Source organism: Gouania willdenowi, chromosome 1 (assembly GCF_900634775.1).
Source record: "Gouania willdenowi chromosome 1, fGouWil2.1, whole genome shotgun sequence".
NCBI classification, from domain to species: Eukaryota; Metazoa; Chordata; class Actinopteri; order Blenniiformes; family Gobiesocidae; genus Gouania; species Gouania willdenowi.
This window is the reverse complement of record NC_041044.1, coordinates 23,816,051-23,838,555: the sequence shown is the minus strand read 5'-3', so window position 1 is coordinate 23,838,555 and position 22,505 is coordinate 23,816,051. Positions and strand designations below refer to the sequence as shown.

The following is a 22,505-nucleotide window of genomic DNA, read 5'->3' as shown; positions in this document are numbered from 1 at the left end:
TGTTGAGAGTTATTGTTAATGAGTTGAATAAAGTTTATCTTATCTGACTATTTGATTATTTATTAATAATAATAATAATAATAATAACAACAACAACAACAACAACAACAACAACAACAACAACAAATCGGTGCGCCTTATAGTCCGAAAAATACGGTATTTAAAATGTATCTGTAAAAACAAATCAATTTAGTGACGGGCACGTGGAAAATGTCACTTTCTGCCAATATATGATTAGTACCTGCATTTGTATGGAGGTAAACTTGTTTCTTTATTATTCAATTTAAAAAAAAAAAAATAATAATAATAATAATAATTAACTTCAATCAAAAAAATTAAATCAAAAAGAAGTTTACTTCAATCAAAAATAAATATTTTCAATCAAATTAAAAAAGTGTTCAAATACAATTATTTGGGTCTCAATTTATTTATTTCTTTATTTATTTTTGCATTTGAACACTTTTTCTTTGGCTTAAATAATTTTTATATTTCATTGAAGTAAACTTTTGTTTTGATTGAAAAGGTTTTTATTTTTTTTAATTGAATAATAAAGACACAAATCTACCTCCATACATGTGTGTGTAGTGTGTAGTTGTGTGTATGTGTGTTTTACAGATGTAAACTACCAGTAACTAATGTCCTATTAATAAACCCTGCTGTGGTGATGAATGATGTCTATGGTGATGTTGCCAGAGCCACCGGAAGTCCCGCCCTCCCTATCAAAGGCTGTCCCTCATTGGTCGCCACATATGTCAATCAAACAACAGCCATGTCTAGATTACGGGTCAAATCGACGACCATCGGCTCTAATCTGGTCGGTTACGGTGGATTTATCTCAAAGTAACACCTCAGAGGAACCGGCTCGGGTTTGTACGGACGCATTTTGGGGAGAAAGAGGAGGACTCCGCGCTACACAGCGTTATAAACACCGCCATCATGGTGTTTATAACGGGCAGCTGAAACAATTGACGGGGGCAGCCTGAGAGAATAATAAAGGGTGTTTCCGTACACAGGAGCGCTCCTGGATGGGCTTTTCTTCTTTTCTGTGAAACACATTGAACCACCGAAGCCGTCCAAATGATGTCCGGAAAGCATTTCAAGGCTCACGAAGTGAGCTGCTGCATCAAGTATTTCATCTTCGGATTTAACATCATTTTCTGGGTGAGTCTGTTTGCTGTGTGGGTTTGTTGTGCTCGGATGTGGTTTCTCCTTCTCAGCGTTGTGCAGCTCTGTTGGGCTGTTGTTGGGCTGTTTATTTGTTTGTCTGTGTGCAGCATCAGTGACAGCAGATGCAGGTGATGCAGGGCTTTTTTCCCTCTGCTGTTTACACTGAAGCATCTGAAGCTGTCATCACCTGCAAAGCCACAGGGAGAACAAAGCACTGTGTGGTGCTGGACATGGACACACTAAAACAAGTGCTTTGTCCTCAAACAATGTATATCTTCTGATCATTTCATATACATTCATCTTTCTTTGTGTGCTCAATCTGCCAAATCCTCTGTCCAGTATCTTTTGCTGTTTCTCCTCTATGTGGACTCTATGACCTGTTATGATTTCCAATACAATTATTCAGTGTTTTTAATGTTTCTCTATTCCTGACCATCCTGATCATTCCAATAAAAAAAAAAAACATCAGTAGCTTTAGCTCTGCCAGGTCCAGCTCAGCCTTATGTCTGTATCTCCTATCCTGTTGTCTCCTATAGTGTCAGTTTGGGGTTTTCCACCTTTGACACCCACCTCCAACCATCTCGGCACCTTCTTCTTTTCAACTTTATTTCATCCACTGCAGAACTGTGTTGAAATCAGGACTCTTGATTTCAACACAATTCTCCAGAATTGTGTTGAAATTGTGTTGAAATCCACAATTGAATCCACAATTCTTCTGAATTGTGGATTCAGAATCAGGAAGATGGGCAATCCATCCAACATAATATCGATAGTATTCTACAGTTGAATAAATATAATATATATTGGAGATTTTAAATGCAGTCTGATATTCGTTTTCTGGCTGATATCGGACCGATATCAATATCGGATCGGGACACCCATACTTCAAAAGTAGGTGTTTTATTTTCTGACTAATGTTTGATTTCATTTAGGGAAATTCTGTGGAATAATTTGTTGAAAAATTGCAGGATTTTGGGAGTGTTTTCAACAATTTAAGATTAAAAATGATTGCCGTCATGTGTTATTATAAGCATGGGCAAACTGTTAGGCCTGCAATTATTGTGGAATGAAATTGAATTTGTGTTTTTGGAGAGGCTGAGATATCTATGAAGTTAGTAACCCAGTGACCCTGAAAACAGGAACAAGTGGGTCTGATTCATGTTATTATAACATCTGTTGCTGTGATACTGCATGGGAAACCATGCTTGTGGTCACCTGCAGAATCCTATACACATTCCAGGGTGTCCAGGGCTCACCCCATACAAAATCTGGGTTGTGCATAACACCCTACTACACTTTAATGTCTCCACTGGCTTCTTTTAAAGTTTTGCAAATACTAGATGTTTTTCTTAACATTTAAACCCATTCAGGGCCTTCCTTTGACGTGCTGTACGTCTCCACCTGATCTGTCAGAGACGAGGCTTAAAAACACTCCTTATTCTACCGTTTCTATTGCAACACAGATGTTTTTAGGTTTTATTGCAAATGTTATGATTATTTAAAGCTTGCTTAGCATTAAACAAACTTTAACTCTTACAATGTGTTACTTTTCAGTTGTTTGTAAATCACACCTACGCTTCAGATTGGGAAACAGCATTATTAAGAACATAGCTTTACATTTACTGATTGTGAAGGCATGGTGATGAAGCCTTCTGCACTTTGACTTCCATACCAGAACACCTCCACGATGGACTGATGACGTTTTTTGGTTTCAAATCTAAAAGTTCAAAGGACAGCGCGTGGGCGGGTGGAATGTTGGGAACATAAAATGTGATGTCATTTTCACAAAAATATTTAAACTTAGTTGAAGAGTTGGAGCATAAGCAAAAAATCGGGGTCAAGTACTCACGTTACTGTAATTGAGTTGCTTTTATGGGTACTTGTACTTTTTTGAGTAGATTTGTAAATTAGTAATTTTACTAGTACTTAAGTATGTTTTAAAAGTAGTAAAGTAATACACACAATCGTTACTGAGTACATTATTTTTTGTTTTAAAATGATCAAAGGACATTGTGAAACTACAAAAAAAAATTGCATTACCAGACAACAATTAAAGTGTATCACATCATAACTAGGGACGTCCCGATACAACTTTTTCACTTCCGATGCAATACCGATATTGGATTCTTGGGTATTGGCCGATATCGATGTCGATACGATACAATATCAGCACGAATCATACATACTTTTATTACTTATTTTGTAGTTTGGTTAGAAAAGGCTTGATCAGGTGATGTTACTCAAACAGAGAACAATAGTCAGCAACAGTAGGGATGAGAAAAACTGACCCATTTATTATTAACCAATTGGTTCCATACATTTTAACCTTCAACATTATATCTACAGTATTCTACAACTGAATACATATGATATAATGTACTGTATATCTGCAATTTTAGATGCAGTCTGATAAAATTCAATATTAGTTTTCTGGCTGATATCGGACCAATATCTGGTATCAATATCGTATCGGCAGACCCCTAATCATAACCAACCAACCAGATTAAGTAATGCACCGCTCCAAAACGGCACTGAATGACGGTTATTTTCTCAGTTTTAGAGTTTAGCTATGTTTAGAGCCTGATGATTGTTTTATTTTTAATTGATTTAATTGGTGTTATTTTATTAAAAAAATTAAAAGTTCCAATTGTGCAAGATTTGGTTTCTTCCTTTTTAAGTTTGTACATGAGATGTTTACTGTATGTAAGGGTACCGTGGCAAGATTTATCACCAAAAATAAACGTGGGGGATGAAAGTAACTGACTTTTACTTTGACTACTAATTAATTGAGCTACTTTTTACTTGTACTTGAGTATTTTATGTAAGGCTTACTTGTACTTGTACTTGAGTACAATTTCAATGAAGTAACCTCTGCTTTTTATGCCCATAACGGCATTTCAAATGTAACAGAAGCTTTTCCTATATATTTCATTTTTGGATAATTTCAGCCATGTATGTCCAAATAACATAAACATACGAGCAGTTTATAAAAAAAACTATTAGCATCAGCTCTTCTTAATACATTTAGAATATTCTGTCATTCAGTGTTTATCAGTTATTTTATTTCTGCGTCTCAGATCCTCAAACTGAGACATAGTTGGTTGAAACTCGACCAGTCTCACAGTTGTAACTGTTTCCCACTGTTTCCTGTTTTCTACTGAAGGAGCTTCTTGCAGATTCTGCAGGCTGCGGTTACAGTTACAGATATTCAGTCATAGAGTCCTGCCAGGAAACATCTTAGCATTCAGAGCAGAATAACCCTTTTTTTTATATCTGACTCTCAAATCTGTGTTTTGTTCCTCTGTCAGTTCCTCGGCGTGGCCTTCCTCGGCATTGGTCTGTGGGCGTGGAGTGAAAAGGTGGGTTTTTACTAAAATCACTTTACATCAAGTGATAATTACAAATCATTACATGCATTTATTTTTAGCTCCAAACCTAGGGACATCTGCACATAATTCTGATCAGCCCCACTTACTATAGGCAGCCATTGGTTTACATGAAGTGGTGATTGTGGGCTTTACTGAATCAGAAAGGAATGTCACGCTTTCCTGTGGGACGCTCTCATGAACAACAGCCTGTGAAGGGATCAGATGTATTTCACACACTTATCTGTTGTGTACCAGTACTTTCAACATTAGGGTGAGAACAACACAAACACACACTTTTTAGAGCGTTCCTGAACTTTTATTTTGACACAAGGTGGGCATAAAATAAATATCAAACAAGTGTTTACTCAGCGGTCTCTTCTAAATACATGTAAATTAGGGATGTAAAGATTAATCGTGAGGCAGTTAAAAAATCGATTCAAAGGTGTCACGGTTCACATCGATACTCTGAAATTAAATCAAATAAAAATGTTTTTTTTAAAGCAAAAGGTGCTATTTATTTAGAATCTGAAATTCAGGACGCACCACCGTGTTTTAAATCAGAAGTGTGGAAGCATTTTGGCTTCCCTAAGACAAAATGAAAGAAGTGCGAAAGGAAGAACATGTGAAATCCAAGGTAAGAGGAGAACAGAGAGGAACGGGAGAAACAAGAGAGTGAATGAAAGCCATAGTTTGTTTATTTATATTATTTATTTGATATGGGATTGTTTTAAAGTCCAATTGTTAAGGCACAAAATACATTTTCAGTTGCACATTTAAAAAGAAAAGGAACTATTATGCGGTTTTGCATAGTTTACTGGAGAGCCAGAATTTAAATGAATAGGCTTCTTCTTCATTTGTACTATTTCTTTATTTATTTCATTCAGGATTTATTTTTAATTAAATTGCATTGTTTTGCATAGTTTATCAAGGGATTCTTTTGACAATGAAAGATAAAAGAACAAAGTATAGTATTTTTATTTTCAAAGAAAAACATTTTAATATTTTTTAGTCATTAGTTGTCTACAGTCTCATTTTGTAAAATGAATCGTGAGAGAATCGTATAGTGAACCCAGTATTGTGAATGGAATCTTATCGGGAGTTGAGTGAATCGTTACATCCCTAATGTCAATAGAAGTGTTTACTAAATAAACTGATTTCTGTGACACTGAACTTTTTACTCACTTGGAGATTTTACAAAGAAGTTTATTGTTGTTAATGTTTTAACCTTAATGACTAAAGAAAAACAGTGATTGCATCGATGCATAGAGTGGCAAAATTCCGGGAATTTTCAGAGTTCAAAACTTTCCATGGGAATTAATGTGAACTTATGGAAATACACAGGAAATTTACAACGTTGAAGGGTGACCCTTAATAGTTGGGAGAATATATTTTACATCATCTTGACTTAAACAAACAGAATTCATGCAAGTGTACTTGAGAATAGGAAGAGACCATTGCATTAGGGAGTTTAGAACAGGACCTTTTTGTTGTTGTTTTTACGTCATTTCATTTTGTTTCATTTTCAAATCAGGGGTAAGTCAGATGAGTAAATATTGATTGATTGATTGATTGAAGAACAGTTGTTAGTATCAGTGCTGCTGCTTTTGCTGAGATTTTGTTATTAACTTATTGAGTTATTTTCATATTACTTTCTGCAAGTCCTAAAAAAACATGACGCTTTTGAAACTTGAATAATTTTAGAGTTCCACTTACAATTAAATCTTGTATTATTTTGCTAATTTTTCTTTTGAAATGGTACAAGTATTTAAAATGACTCCAAATTTCTGGTTGATTTCCGAAGCCTGAGGTGAAAACAATAAAATCATACCTGCAAATTAGCAATTAATAATAATTTTAATTCTGGCAAGGAAGTCTTTGGCAGCCTTGGTATATGCCTTATTTAAGTCTTTGGGTGGTCAGGTGAGATAACAGACTTTTCTGATCTCATTTAATTTGTTGGCGCTGAAGAGACAATCCCTGGCTGTCAGTTCACAGAGTCCAACTGAGTTGAAATACTTGGTTTTGAGTTGTAGGTGGAAGTAAGAAAAAAAAAAACACTCTCAGAGAGAACATGTTAATACTGCTCAGAAAAAAAAAGGGTTCTGTTGGAACTTGACACCACAGTTTTATTAGACTAATATGTCACTGAACCGTTAGTAGTATCTTCAGTGATGGCGACCCTCAGACTTCACTGTTGACTGGTTCTCCTTCTTCTTCACCAGGGTGTCCTGACCAACATCTCCCATATCACTGACCTGGGGGGCTTCGACCCTGTCTGGCTTTTCCTAGTCGTTGGTGGTGTGATGTTCATCCTGGGTTTTGCCGGATGCATCGGAGCACTGCGAGAAAACTCATTCCTGCTCAAGTTTGTACGTCTCCCCCAAATTTTCTATCCTACTTTTCCTACTTTTTTTGAATTTCCTATATTCTGAATGTTGTTCACATTGTGTGTTTCCAGTTCTCCGTGTTCCTGGGGATCATTTTTTTTCTGGAGCTGACTGCAGGAATTCTGGCCTTCGTCTTCAAAGACTGGATCAAAGACCAGCTAAACTTTTTCATTAACAACAACATTAGAGCCTACAGAGATGACATTGACCTGCAAAACCTGATAGACTTCACCCAAATTTATGTAAGCATGCCGTGGGCTGGTTTAGCTCCAGGGCTGTTTTTATCCTAATGCTCAGCACATTTGTCTTATTTTTGTGGGATGTTGTTGGCTTAAATGTGCGGGTTTTCATAACTGTTTAACGTTGCAGTGGGAGTGTTGTGGAGCATTTGGCGCTGATGACTGGAATATGAACATCTACTTCAACTGTACAGATTCAAACCCAAGCCGTGAGAAATGCGGCGTTCCTTTTTCCTGCTGCACCAAAGATCCAGCGGTACGTCTCTTTTTATGATGAACTGAGCGGAAAAAACCTTTCAATGCTTTGGAAGCCTTAGTCAGCAGGCGTTTACAGGGGGAAATGGTTAAGGTCACCTCTGTGGCAAATAGTTTGGTTATCTGTGTCCTCCAGACGCCGTCAGCTGTCATGGCCAGCCTCCAAGAGGAGGATGTGGGCCTCTCAGTGTTTAGTTCTTTCTGACCTTGCCAGCACACCATGTGAGAATTCCTTGGCTTATATTGTTTTTGGCAGAGAGAGAACGATACACTTTTTAATCATTTTAAACTACTTACAGTGATCAGCAGTACACTATACAGACATTTTATAAACCATTAATAACAAAGGTTTTTCATTTGCTGGGAAAAGTTGCACTACGGACAGCCTCGCCATTTAAAGAAACCAATATCGGGTCATGGATGTGAATCTGTTATTAAAAGTTATATTATATCTCCCTTTGCAGTAAATTGCCAGCCATATATGGCTCTATCGCACATGTCAAACTCAAGACCAAAAGGGCCAAATCCGGCCCTTTAGAGCATCAAATTTGGCCCACAGGAGAAAGTTGAAATGACAGAGAAAAAACGAATTATTGTAAATGATCAAATAATCCAGTTGTAGATATCTCAAATTCATCAACTCCACAATATTTTTAGGGGCTTGCATTTTTCCTTTGTTTATATCACATGAATGCAGTCATTTTAATTGCAAATTGTGAAAAAACTAAAAAAAATTTCCACAAATCTTGCAATTTCTCACAAACAATTCTACAATATTGCTCGAAATTACATAAAAATTGGTAACAAAATTCATAATTTTTAAAGTGAATCGAACTGATATTTAAAACTAGGGCACAATAATGTTAAAGTTGTTCTTTTTTCCCCCACCTAAAATCCATATTTTGCCCCTGAACTAAAATGAGTTTAACACCCCTGCTCTATCACATATAACTGTAATACATTAGATCTCCTAAAAAGTTATTTGTCCCTATTATTGTTTCTTTTCTCCAAGTCTAAATATGTACATATTTAGTTTATATTTATTCTAAATATTCCTCTACCAAGAAATGTCATTATTAGTCAATGTACTGTAGACCAGGGGTTCTCAACAGGTCTCACCCTGGGAACCACGTTTTGCCACGGTCATTAAATTGCGACCCACTTTTTTTTTTAGAGTTCAACCAATCAAATTTAGTTTTTCTAAAATAGCTGTTTAAAACACACATATATTATGTTTTTTAAAACATGCATTTCACAGCATGCCTTTCAAAATAAAAGAAAAGTCCAACGTGAGAGACCTTAAGTATTTATTTATTTTTGACCAGCTGTCCGTGACTCACCCAGTACAGATCTGCAACCCACTTTTAGGTCCCGAACCACCAGTTGAGAATAGCTGCTGTAGACAACACAATAACTAGCTAGTTAGAGACTAAATATGGGTCATAAAAGTTAATAACAGGAGTACATAAATACAAATATAGAGAGAATAAAGTCAAGATCTGTATTTTATAAAGCTCCTATTCTGCTGATGTTTGTAAGGAACTACTTAACTAAACTGTTCATTTTAGTGACAGTATATTCAGACAACTAAAAAAAACTCCATACACTGTTCCACTTCCTATTTTTCAAAGTTGTTTCTCCAAATTACAAAGAAAACAAAACTTTTATCTTGAATTCAGCATTTCAGGTCAGAACAAGCGAGCTATGAACGTGGGAAGAAATCCAACATTTTCAGGCATGTGAGCATTGGTCAGGATGACCTGCTGGAGTTCAAACAGAGCGCCAGAAGGAGATTAGTGTGTCTTTAAATGCAACATGGTTGTCAGAGCGGCAGACAAGTTGTTTTCTAGATTCTAAAAGCTGATAACTGTGGGGATTTTGCCAAACAAATTGTTTCCTGTTGTGACACTTTGATGACAGGTTTTACTGTAAACAACATAGGAAACAGGATGCTGTTGGTTTGAGATGTTTTCTTGCTCTCCTTTAGACTCCTCGGTATCAGCTGAACACTGTTTAACCACCACAGTCTACCCTAGTGTTGTTGTTGAAGATCAATAAGTTCCACTTGTTTTATCTTTACAGGAGGATGTCATTAACACCCAGTGTGGATATGATATTCGAGCCAAAACGGTGAGTAGCAGACACATTTAAGACCAGGGTTGGGGTCAATTATAATTGTAATTGATATTTATATAATTGTTAATGAATTACAGTAATAACGTAATTCTAAATGTAATTGCAATTGAAAAACATCTGTTGCTGTTGTAATCATAATTGGATTGTAATTGAGTTCCAATAATTTACTTTGTAATTGTAATGGAAATTCTATAAAACTGTCAATTACAATGTAATTAAAAGCACACCTGGGGAACCATGTTTACAGTTCTATGGCTTACACAAACATTATTAACAATTATTAATATATGTTTCATATCAACTTTTCCCACTACCTGTCAGTTCTCTTCTAAATCATTTTATCATTAAAAAAAAACAAAACAATAATAAATACATCTAGGGCTATACTGACAGAAAAAAGACTCCGATGCCCAAACCAAATATATTAATACCAATATTTTCATTGATTAGGAAGTCTAACAAGGTAACCAAGAGATGAGAAATCAATGAGTTTATAGATAATATTTTTTAGTGTATTTTACAGCTGATTTAGGACATGGTCAATACTGACCCATAATCATAAAAGATGCTAACACAAGAGGAAGGTAATGTTTTATGGAGTTATTATTTTCATGCTCAGTAATTGTGATTAATTGAATTTGAACTTTAGTATTTGAGAATGTAATTGTAATTAACTTCAGAGGATTTTTTTTTTTTTACATTTTATTTGTAATTGGAAAAAATGCCAAACATCATAATCATAATTGAAGATGTAATTGTAATTGACTCCAACCCTGGTTAAGGCAGACACTTAACACAACAGGAAAAGTGTTGTTTTGTTACCTTAAACAGATTCTTCCGACAACTGGTGTTTTATAAAAACTTAGATTGAAATAATGGAATCCGTTCATCTGGGAGGGCGAGGGGTGACCCCCACTAAAAACATTGTAGAAGAAATCCTGGGGTGACTTGCTTTGATTCCTCTCAGATTTATTTGGCAGCATGAGATCATTGGGTACTCCACCCTGCTCAAAATATTCCTCTTTCAATGTGTTTCCCAACACAGCAGCTGCCTCTCCATCCTTACAGTGGGCCTTGTGGTATTACTCATGCCGTAGCAATGTAATGAGAACGAAAGCCCTCCCCCCATCATCAGCTGCAGTCCAACTCCACTGTGGAGTAATATGAAAAAAGGCCTCTGTTTGTTTTCTTGACTGCACATATGAGCTGTAGAGGGAGGCAGTTGTGACCTGAGTCAGAGCAGGAGAACAGTGTGTTAACAGTTATCAGTGAGCAGAGGTGAAACATACAAGTACTCACGTTACTGTAATTGAGTTGCTTTTATGGGTACTTGTACTTTTTTGAGTATATTTTTAAATCAGCCATTTTACTTGCCATTTTACTTGTTTAACTCGATTCTTTAGTTTAACCTATTATGTGTTTTGTAACAATGTATTAGTACTGATGTTTTATTGTGAATAATTTACTGTAGTTAATCCTATGATGGTACAGGAAAGGTAAAAATAAGCCTTGGGGCTTCAGCCTATTTCTTTTTTGGTTTCTTTTTGATAAATTATGTTTGTAAAAACATTTTTTAAATTTTTTTTTTTTTTTAAAACCTAAATAAAAACATTCATTCATTCATTCATTCATTCCACTTGAGTAGGATATATCAGTGCTCTTTACGCCTCTGTCAGTGAGTTATTGCAACATGAGATGAGCAGTCATACAGTTGGTTATTGAGTTTTGACTTTAACATGATTGCTTATTATAAAATAGTCAGTGTCACAGATGGCACAGCTGCTGTGTATCATCATGCTGCTGGTTTGACTGGTCAATGTGTTGCCAGGACTCAGAGCAGAGGACTTTCATCTACATCAAAGGCTGCGTCCCACAGTTTGAGAAGTGGCTTCAGGATAACCTGACAGTGGTGGCGGGCATCTTTATTGGGATTGCATTGCTTCAGGTGTGATATGTGTCTCATCGTTACATCTGATTTTTGTGAATTATTCCATGACTGTTACATATTTATCTGTCTTGCGTCTATTCCTATTTCCATTGTTTTAGATTTTTGGCATCTGTTTAGCACAAAATCTGGTGAGCGACATCGAGGCTGTGAGAGAGAGTTGGTAAGTATCAACATTTGGAATGATATCAAAGTACTTTTTATTTTGGACTGCTGATAGAGACACAGGGTGACTGTGCCTCTGAGGCTGTACCTCCATGTGCTGAAGTGTCTTTGCGCAAGACACTGAAACCTACATTTCTCATAGATGCAAGGCAGCTTTGCTACTGTTGATGTGTGTGCGGCTAATATAAAGCACGTTAAAGACTAGGGGTGTTGAAAAAAAAATCGATTCGGCGATATATCGCGATATTACGTCGCGCGATTCTCGGATTGATTCAAAATGCATCCACATCAATTGTTTTTGTGTGGTTTTTTTTGTAACTAGCTTTCTGCTTTTATGTGTTGTTCTAGGCATATACCTCAGTTAAATTCCACTAAAGTCATGTTGCACTAAAGTCAAAGTTGGTTTAAAAGCCACAGGCAGATTGTATGTTATTTTTTTTATTTTAAGTTGTTGGCACATGGCATGTTAAAGACAATGTTTTGAGTGTAAAATATGCCAATAAAAATATATTTCATACATATTATCCTCATGAAGGTGTACAAATTTACAGATTAGTTGTTTCTTAAAAGTCCTATATCATGCATTTTTCACCCATCTCCATTTGTTTTAAGAATCCCAAAAACGTAGTATTTGAGGTTGATTTTCTCAAACTCGCCTGTTTTCCAGAGTTTTAGCTTTTCTGGACTTTCTGACCAACGGGCTGTTTGCTGCCTGCTTATGCATATTCATGAGTGGGCGTGTCTATACACTGACTTTCCTGCGAGGCTCCTGCATGACTCGCTCTGAGGCAGATCAGTGATCACCAAAGCGATTTTCTCTTGCTATCCACACACTGTTATTGTTTTCAGCCAAAAAAACTGTACATTACAGTAAAACACATGGATATTTAAGTGGCTATTGTGTGAGTCTGTCTCCGCGCTGTGTTCATCCAGCAGCAGCAGCAGCAGTAGTTTCAAACACTCATCGGAGTTTTAAGCTGCTAATATACTTCCTTATCTTCCTTATCTTTATTAAATACAGGAATAGTGTATTTAAGGTGAGAAGCATTTGTTTATCACCTCAACCTTTGCGTCGCATTGGGTCAAAAGCACGTCAGAAGCAAGTCAAAAGCAATACGATGTCTGCTCCCCTAGTGCCTACACTGCAGTGTCCACTGTGGAGGTGCGGCACCAGCAGCAGACACTTCCTGGAGGGGGCGGTTCAGAATGCTAGTGACATCACTAGCATTTGAACCGCTCGTTTTTTCAGAAGAGGGCAGAGAAGCAGCTCAGAGAGCAGGATTATTGAGGATTTCTCAGAGATGCAGGAAGGAATCCAAATAATACTTTGGGGGTGTTTTTGATAAGGAATTAACATTGTAACAAGGTTAAAAGCTAAAAAAAAAGTTGATTTGCATGATATAGGACCTTTAAGTCATTTATATAAAAAAAATTGCAATAATCGCCTTATACTTTAATTTCGAGTTATATCGTATCCTATCTTATCGTATCGTGGCTTATGTATCGGGACACGAATCGTATAACCAGATGCAAGGCAATACACACCCCATTACAGACTCACCTGTGTTGGAATGTCAGGAGCGACTCACACATACATGCTGACAAGCTGGGTGTGAAGACACAGACAGGAATCCATCCCAACAGACAAAGAGAAATCCAGGATCATGAAACTACATAAACTACATATTACAGACAAAATACTAAAGACTAAAACAGGGGTCACCAACCTTTTTGAAACTGTGATATATTTTGTAGATACTGAATAGTCTGAAGTGCTACCAGTTAGAAAGTCACTTTTTCAATACTAAATGTTTACCGTTTCACTTTAATTAGAGGCTAAGATAATAAAGAAGGCTAACTGTAACTTAAAAAGGTAGGAAATGTTTAAGTTTGAACATGCAACACTTTATTTCTACTGATTTATGCAATTGTTTCATTTTCATTACATTTCATAGAAAATTTTCATCTTCCATTTTGTTAGCTACAAACAAACAACTTTCAACTAATCATATAACATGTAACATTTGTGAAATGTAACAATTATGTCATATTTTAAGAAAATCAACCTTGCATTTTCAAAAATCCACACATATATACATATACATATACATATACATACACTACCGGTCAAAAGTTTTAGAACACCCTAGTTTTTCCAGTTATTTATTGTAATTCAAGTCGTGCTAGTCCAATGAATAGCTTGAAATGGTACAAAGGTAAGTACTGAACAGCCAGAGGTTAAAAACAAAAGGTTTGGTTACCCAGAACTGAAACATAATGTACATTCCAGAATTTTACAAATAGGCTTTTTTCAGGGAACACGAAGTGAGTTAACAATTTAAAACTGTTCTGCAGCAATGAAGGTTGGATCAGCCTTGAAAGCTGGTGCTACTAATTCCTGCAGGTGTTCCAACGTTTCTTGGTTACTTACAACCTCCTCTGTCTGCATAAAAGCAGTGATGGAACACACTGTGGTACCAGACCTTCATGAGCATCAGGTGAACTGTATTGTTCATGGATTCCATGATTTTTTTTTCAACTGAAATTGCTTATTTATTCTATGCTTTCATTTCAGAGTGCAATGACACAATACACTGAATAATTTCAGTAAAAAACTGGTGTTCTAAAACTTTTGACCGGTAGTGTATATATATATATATATATATATATATATATATATTATCACAACCCATAGACTAAATCTGCAAAACTTAAAAACATTGATCACATAGATGGAGCTCATTGATGACTCGAGCTTCTGAAGGAACCTCACATGTTCCATGCAGGCTACAGGCACCATGTTGGTGACCCCTTCACTAAAACCTGAGCAGAAACAAAATTAAAGCCCAACAGAAGAAAGAGCTCACCATGGTAGACAACCTCAGATCATTAACCGTGTGGTGACATGTTAAAGGTATATGTTCTGAGTAAGTGACCTATGTTCCCTGTCAGAAATAAAATGTATAGAAAATGCCACAAAAGCCAAAGATAGAAGCAAAACTCTGCAATAGCATCACCTGGTGGTTTTACCAACTCTACACATTTTACTGCGTTTGACTTCAACACAGCACATGCACTTTGTGAAAATATAAACCATTATCACGGTTTGAGTTGAGCTGGTTTACACTAAACCGATCCATTACACATTCAGTCCAATAGTCCTTAACTAGAATATTTGCATTAACTGAAGAAAATGCAAGTGAGGATGCAGCTGCTGCTCCGCGTCTCAGTACGCTGTATGAGGTAATGCAGAAGATCCATCCATCCATTGCACTCTAAAAATGGGATCGGAGCTGAACAGTCACTGCAGTTGAAGGGCTGTAGGTTAGCAACGGTTGAAGATAGTGAAAAGTTGAAGATAACACTTGAAAGACAACAGATCACTGAATAATTTATAGGTTGAATAGTTGAAATCGGTTGAAGAATGGCTCAACAGCTGAAGTTCAAAGCTGAATTGAAAAAAAAAATTAAAAGGCTGAACTTAATCAAAATGAATGGGGAAATTATTGATAAAATTGATTAAAAAAAATGTACAAAATTTACCAATCACTAAAGTACAAACACCCCTGTGCTGAGTTTTTTACACGTTTTGAAATAAAATCGCTCAAACGCTGAAGGAGTTGAAGAAAAATAATAAAATAGGATAAAAATAGTCACTAATTATGACTTAATGTGGTTCACTGATATAAAATAATACTATATTATACAAAGCTTCATATAGTTTACCCGATTTTTGTGGTACAACGCTTTTTTTGTGTGTTTTTTAAAAAAATAAAGCAACAACAAAACAAAAACAAAGTGATAGCACATAGACTGGAACACAAAGGAGACAGTGAATAATGTTTTGTGAGTAGTCGGTGGGTTTATTGTGTTCATCTTTTTTCCTCTGTTCTCTGTTTCTGTGCAGTTTGTTTACCTAAGCTTTCAGCAGTGCTTTCAAAGGCCAGAGGCAATATCCAGGTAAGCTCTAAACCTTTTAAATTCAGGGTGACTTACAGCTCATTTGGACATCTTTGACTTTTTACAATCAAGCCAGTCCAATAATATATGCTACTAAACGCCATCATACACCAGAGATAAATAACTACCAAAGAAAAACGAGTATTGAGCAGGAATAAAAAGCTCTTCTGTCTTTTCTGTCTCTAACTCACCATTAGCAGGGGGTGAAGGCAGTTTTATTATGTACTTATACAAATTTGTTTAATCAAAAATAAATGCTTTCTGTATATGAATAAGGGTAATCGTTGCTGTGGGAAAAGTGCTCGAAATAAAGCCTAGAAATAAAAAAGCACATTTTTGGAAATATTCACAAAAATACATACAGTATATGTATCCATTACATTGTGTTTTGTTTCTAATTTTTAAATATCATCAAATCAAACTTTATTTGTATAGCACCTTTCCTACAAACAAGTGGACCGTAAAGTGCTTTTACATTAAAACACACAAAACTTTAAAAAGAAAGAATATTTAGGACAAAAACAAGGAGAATATCAAAAAACTATGAGTTTTAAATAAAAGCACAAGAATAGATGTATTTTACACATCCCCAATATAAATATATATATATATACACACACGTAATTTATTTTATTTACACAACATTTAATAAAGAACACAAACATTTCTACTGCTTCTCATAAGTTTCTATAATATATTGTGACATTTTCTTTTTCAAATGAAATAGTATGTCACTCATTTTTATTTCTTTATTAACATTAGTCCACAAATTAACCCCTAGAACATACAGACATCTTTTTTTTACTTCTAATCTTGTTTTTTTTGTTGGCATAATCTCCTGCTTTAGCTTTTTTTTTTTTTTTTCTGTATTTTTTATTTATTGGTCAAAGCGGGAAAAAAAATAAAAACATCAGTGTGTGTGTGTGTGTGTGAATTAAATGCAGAGCTACTTTCTGTCACACAACAATCATCACAAGCTAATCAGAAAAGGACCATAAATAACTAAATACGTAAATAAATCTTTCAAAGTTTTTGGGTGTAATAATAATTTTAAAGATCTGAAAATATTGTTTAAAATGATGAGTCATTCCCCTGAATACAACCTTTTTGTTCAAGTTAAGCTAAGATAAACAACATTTGTTTTAGCAGAGGTATTTTAATCAGTCAAACATAAAATATGAAGTAATGATAAATACAGTTGTGTGTTTGTTTGGAGGTGAAATAATGTGAGGAAATGTATGAACAAAAATACAACTAAGTTGATTCTGAGCGTGAAATTGTAAATAATTGAAGATGATCACATGAAATAAATCCTATGGATTGAAATCTTCAATTTTCTACTCCTTCTTTTCCAGTTTATAGTTTGTTGTGAGAATCAAAATTTACAACAATAACAAAAAATAAACAACCATTGATTTATCAGAATCAGAATCAACTTTATTGGCCATGTCATGTATGTTATACACACGAGGAATATGACTTGGTGAACTGTGCTCTCTCTGACAATGTAAACATTAAATAATAACAATCAACTAGAAAAAATATAAACATAAAGTCGAGCATGTTGCGCTGCATTGTATTGTACTAGATAACGTAGCCTTTTGAACACGTGCTTTTTGTGTGTTTTAATATTGTAACATGTTTTTTGTGTGTTTTAATATTGTAATAGGTACTGTTATTGTTGTTATTGACTTGTACATGTATTGTCATGCTTGTATTTTAATGCCTTTTTACATCTTGGCCAGTGGACTACAGATGAAAAATAGCCTTCTGGCTAATTCTGGCTTTTTTTTAACCATGTTTGGTCATGGGTTATATGAAATTGCATTGTCCCCTTTCAAATAAACCAATACATACATACATACATACATACAGTTAAAGACTAATATGTGCAAAACTAAATATACTACTACTACTACTACTACTACTACTACGACTAATAATAATAGGGTAATAGTGCAGTAGTGCAGTGATGAGTAGTGCAGGTGAGCATTTAAATTAAATAGTATATGTTTATGTACATTCACAGTGACAGTTTGTTCCAGGGTTGTTACATGTTTAGTTCCAGGGTTATTTTACAGAAACAGGTCTGAATCAAGATGAATAGAAACGATTGAGTTTTACAGCATTTATTCCAATGTTTTTCTTTTCTTCTTTGGTCTTATTTGACTCTTTCGTATATTTATCTTTTTTTTTAATCTTGTTTATTGTCCTGTGTGTTTTTTTTTTGTGTTTAATCTTTTATTCTTTTCTTCTATCTTGCCTTTTCTTGTCTTATTCCATCTTCTGATGTCTTTTCTTGTCTTTTCTGCTTTGTTTATCAATCGTACGGGCCTTTTTTTGCACATCACAGAAAGACAAACATGGCTTTGAAATGCAATGTCTCACTTTACTTTTTACGTGTGCGCTTTAAAATAACTCATTACAGAGGATTCAATCATCATTTTTTTGTGATTATCAATTTTAGTGCTGTATATTGTATATAGAACCTGCTGTGTGTTGGTTCTGTCATCATGTGTCATGTCTTACGTTTGACACCTTTGCTATGGTTTATTTCATCCCTGTCGTGACAGTTGTACCGTGTTAGCCATTGATTTACCTTTCTGTGCAAATGTCTCTTTCTTTTCCTCCTCAGGGATCAGCAGTCAGAGAGCCAGCACCGAAGTAATTCTATTAGATGATGGAGTGTCTATTGAGAAGAGTCCTATTCAAATGTAGACAAAATGAAAATACCTTCAGATTTGTGTATGTTTGTTTGAAATGAAGCACAGCCTCTGAAGCAAAACAAGGATATGTGCGGATAAAAAAAAAAAAAAGACAAATCAAAGTATCTTGTAAAGGCTTTTTTGTGGCTTCATTTACAGCAGAGGACACTGGTCTCACTGGACTCACAGCCACAATGTTGAACGGCTGTATTTCCGGGTCGTGTACAAAGTTAAAAGTGGTTCTGAAAATGCACTGCATGCCTATTGTCTACTGAGGAGACACTGGCTCTACTTAATGTATTTTATTGACTTGAAGCTTTTTAAGATGTATGAAATAGAGACATTATAGTTCAGAGGGAAACACAGTCTGGCGAGCCCTTTGTTGAATGTTTTTCAGTCCATTTAAACTGCAGAGGGTTTTTAAATGATTTATGTGAGATGATTACACACAGGCAGACGTGTAGGGCCCTATTTTGACAGGACAGAGCAGGGAACGAGTCATATACGCATACAGTACATACTGTTGGTGTCATTTTATACTTTTTGCTGTGTGTTTTGCAAACTATCTTTAAACAAGAAAATAAAAATGAGGCATTATTAGTTATAACTCTTTGTGCATTGCTTGTTTTAAATTTATACTATTACAAATGATCAAAAAGTGGGACATTAGTCCTGACATAGTGTAGTTCAAAAGAGGAAATTCCTAAAAAAAAAAACAAATCAGTCAAAGGGGAAATATTAATGTTGGTCATTTAATCCCTGTTATACAGATGAAATGGGATTTACCTTAAATTCAGAAGAAAGGGAAAAAAGAGTTGGACTCCAATGCATAATATGAGCGAGGAATCACTGATCACCTCAGTGTGGCTGGCTGTTATCACTTTTTATTTGACACTCTATTGCCTTCACTACTTGTGATCCAGCATTCCGATTGGTTGTAATATTTTCAAAAGCCAATGGCTAGCCTTAATTGGCATTTCCAAACTCCTTATTAGCATATAATTAGGGCTGAGCGATTTTGCCTAAAAAAAAAATCTCAGATTTTTTAAAGAAAAATTTGATTTTTGATATTTTTTTTTTTTTTAATGCACCTAAAATGACTGCAGACATCAGATATATTGTCAAAAGTGCAACTTTATTGCTGTGATTGTCCTCAAGAGTTAAAATGCATAGAATAATCCCTAAATAAAAAGTAAATGAGGCTCTGTCATTCAACTATTTCAAGCTTTAACCCAGGTTTAAGCAAAAGTACAACAGTAACTTCACAGGAGCTTAAATTTTCTGATTAGGAAATCGGATAACTGCATATTTTATAACATTACAATTACAAAAATAATAAACTCTTCCCTTAGCATCTCAGCATAGCATGAATAAGAAATTGAACATACCTGTGGCGCACATGTAGCCTACTGAAAGGGTAAACACATGTAAACAAAGAGGGGGCGGGCTCACATCGGAACGTGAAAAAGTTCGAAAAAACTGGTGGGGAATAAGAAAAATATTTAAAACTTATTATTTTATTTTTTTAATCGTTTTTATCTACAAATTTGATTAATCGATTGAATTGATTTTTTGCCCAGCCCTACATATAATACTTACTAGTGACACGTTTGTCTTCACTAGTGCTCCCCAAATTGAGTGCATGTACTCCAAATTTGACCACTAGTGGAGCTTTACCATAAATTGGGAGTTTTAGCCCCAGTTAAGAGAGTAGGGAGTCCAGATACACAGTGAATAAACAAAAGGCTTTAAACTTTCTCTGCTATTGCATGTGTGCTCTTCGTTGTCAAAGTCGGGCCCTTACAGTGGAATTATGTTAGACTACGACAGTAACTTGATTTAGTTACTACAAAAACACACAATAGGTGTGTTACAGATGGACTTGTGTAAAAATGTGTAACTATACTTATAGTATACCTGAAGATGTGACATCTAATCAAACTCCCCCTTAAGCACTTTAATCCTCACAAATTGCAGCCTTTCCACTGTCACTTTAATTCCACCAGTGACCACTGGAGGGGGCTATTGTCACCACAAGGCCCCAAAGATTCTCACGAATGACACGATGTCACGCTCAATATTGTTTCCTGGCCTTGATCCCACTGTCTTTCAGTGTTGATTCACATTAATCTTTTTGTTCCCAATGTTATTGTCTTTTTTCTTTCTTTCTTTCTTTTTAATAGATCTGCCTAATGGAGGGAAATCTTTTTTTTTTTGTGTTGAAATCTTCAAAACAACATAGTTTCAAGTATGTTTGTGCAACAGATACAGTTACAAAATGTAATATTATAATATGATATTTAAATGTAGGATGACCTGCATTTTTCACATCCATGGTTTTCAAATGCAGTCATGGATGTTAAACATTACTGCAACACATAAACTGCTGTTTGAATTTAGTAGGAAAAAAGAAAAAGAATGACATTCTTAGTGCAAAAAAGGTGCAGATTTCACCAAACAAGATATATTAAACATTACTATTTTTTGACTCTTCAAAGGAAATGATGTGAGATCAATATATAATACAGGTCTCCTTTTTCTAACAGTTTCCTATATGTCAGTCATTGTTTAAGGATCCCTCCTTTCTTACCATTCAGTGCCATACCTGTGAGTTCTACAGACTCCTAATTATATAACCATTGTTTCATATAATGTGCTCCTGAGGACTGTAAATAACTCGATTGTGATGAGATGTAAATATATATAAGAAGAATAAATGTGGTTCTTTGTATCTGTCTGTGTGTGTGTGTGCTTTCTCCTGTGAGGTCGTATTTAATTACACTTCCAAAAATGTATGTGAGTTCCAGCTATGGAGAAATATGCATCGATTTGAGAAGATGTGAAGTTTTGAATCTAAAAATCCATCATGACTTGATTTTTAGCTGACAAACTTTTGCTTTGTATTGGGAGATCCCTGGTTCGAGGATTCCCCTTTCCAATCCTCTAGGATTGGAAAGGGGAACAACATTTTTGGTAAATTTCCACAGAAATTTAAGTTCAGGGATTCATATAAACTTTTCATGGAAAATATTTATTGGAATTAACCAGGAATTGGGAGTAAATTTAAATAACGGATGACAGATATTTAGATAATGCTAAAAGATATTTTCCCAACTAGAGAAAGGCAAACCTTCATTTTTCTAAATTCCTTATTTTTTTCCTGTTTATTCCAACTTTAAAAACCTCTGGAATTGTGCAACCCTAATTGAAATCATAAATTGTAAAAAGAATGGACAGGACAAACTCCCCGGTGGAGTGAAGCTTTTATTTTTTGAGCTCCCCCTGCTGACTGGTTGCAGTATATGTCATAAACCCCGCCTCCTCAATGATAACAGATGCAATGTGGGTCAAACTGTAAAGTTAAAATACTCGTCACATAACTTTTTCCCAAACCTAAACTCTGCTTTGATCATTAGTTATTATCAGCCGCGGATCTTGCGTAGCTCTTTTTGTGAATAGCAGTTACGTCGTGAAGGAAAGCCTAGACGCCATTTAACTAGATATTTGAGTTGAAGTATATCATGGTTTTGTACTAACCTCTGTGATCTGAACAAGACGTTGGTAGAATTTCCAGACGGGAAAGATACTTAAGTTCTTGGCATAGCTGGGCTTGCATAACTCATCAGGGCAGTACGCTAAATGGGCGGGGCGTGTTACCAGGGCTCCTCTTGCCGGACCCTACAGCGCATACTCTGGCTAAAAATGACGTCAAATTTACAAGATGGAAACACCAATAAAGCGGTGTATTTTGTCTTCAAGAACATTAAGTGGGAACAGCTACAGTGAACACCCACTGGTTGAAATCTTGTTTTTTTTTATTTGTATTATAGGATGCTAATATTAATGTTTATATATGATACGGTTAATCTAAATTATTCCCAATTTCCCCTTAATTCCAATGAACAATTTCCATTGAAAGTTTACTTTTTTTTGAATATTCCAATAATTCCCAAACCAATTTTGTTCTTCTTTTAATACAAGCTTTCAACAAAGAAAGCCGAAAAGCAGTTCAGAAGTTGCAGTTAAGACACTTCCTGTTTTCTATTCCTGTTACTAAAATATGATTTGTGATCTAGATGCCCTGCTTTGATAAATTTGTTTACCCTGTTCTCAAGACTTCATGTAAACTCTGCTGCTGTCCTTTGGCCACGTCTCTTTGTGACTCCCAGTATTATCCT

At 35.3% G+C, this 22,505-nt stretch overlaps 1 protein-coding gene across 1 annotated transcript; it reads left to right on the top strand.

Annotated features, from left to right (window-relative positions):
• The first annotated feature begins 756 nt into the window (after positions 1-756).
• LOC114470092 (tetraspanin-5) lies at positions 757-18,483 on the top strand. The gene is made up of 10 exons (XM_028458109.1): positions 757-1,161; positions 4,476-4,526; positions 6,758-6,904; positions 6,994-7,164; positions 7,292-7,417; positions 9,499-9,546; positions 11,381-11,497; positions 11,599-11,660; positions 15,570-15,622; positions 18,258-18,483. The coding sequence occupies exons 1-9, from the start codon at positions 1,078-1,080 to the stop codon at positions 15,580-15,582; spliced, it is 819 nt and encodes a 272-aa protein (XP_028313910.1). The 5' UTR covers positions 757-1,077; the 3' UTR covers positions 15,583-15,622; positions 18,258-18,483.
• The last annotated feature ends 4,022 nt before the right edge of the window (positions 18,484-22,505 follow it).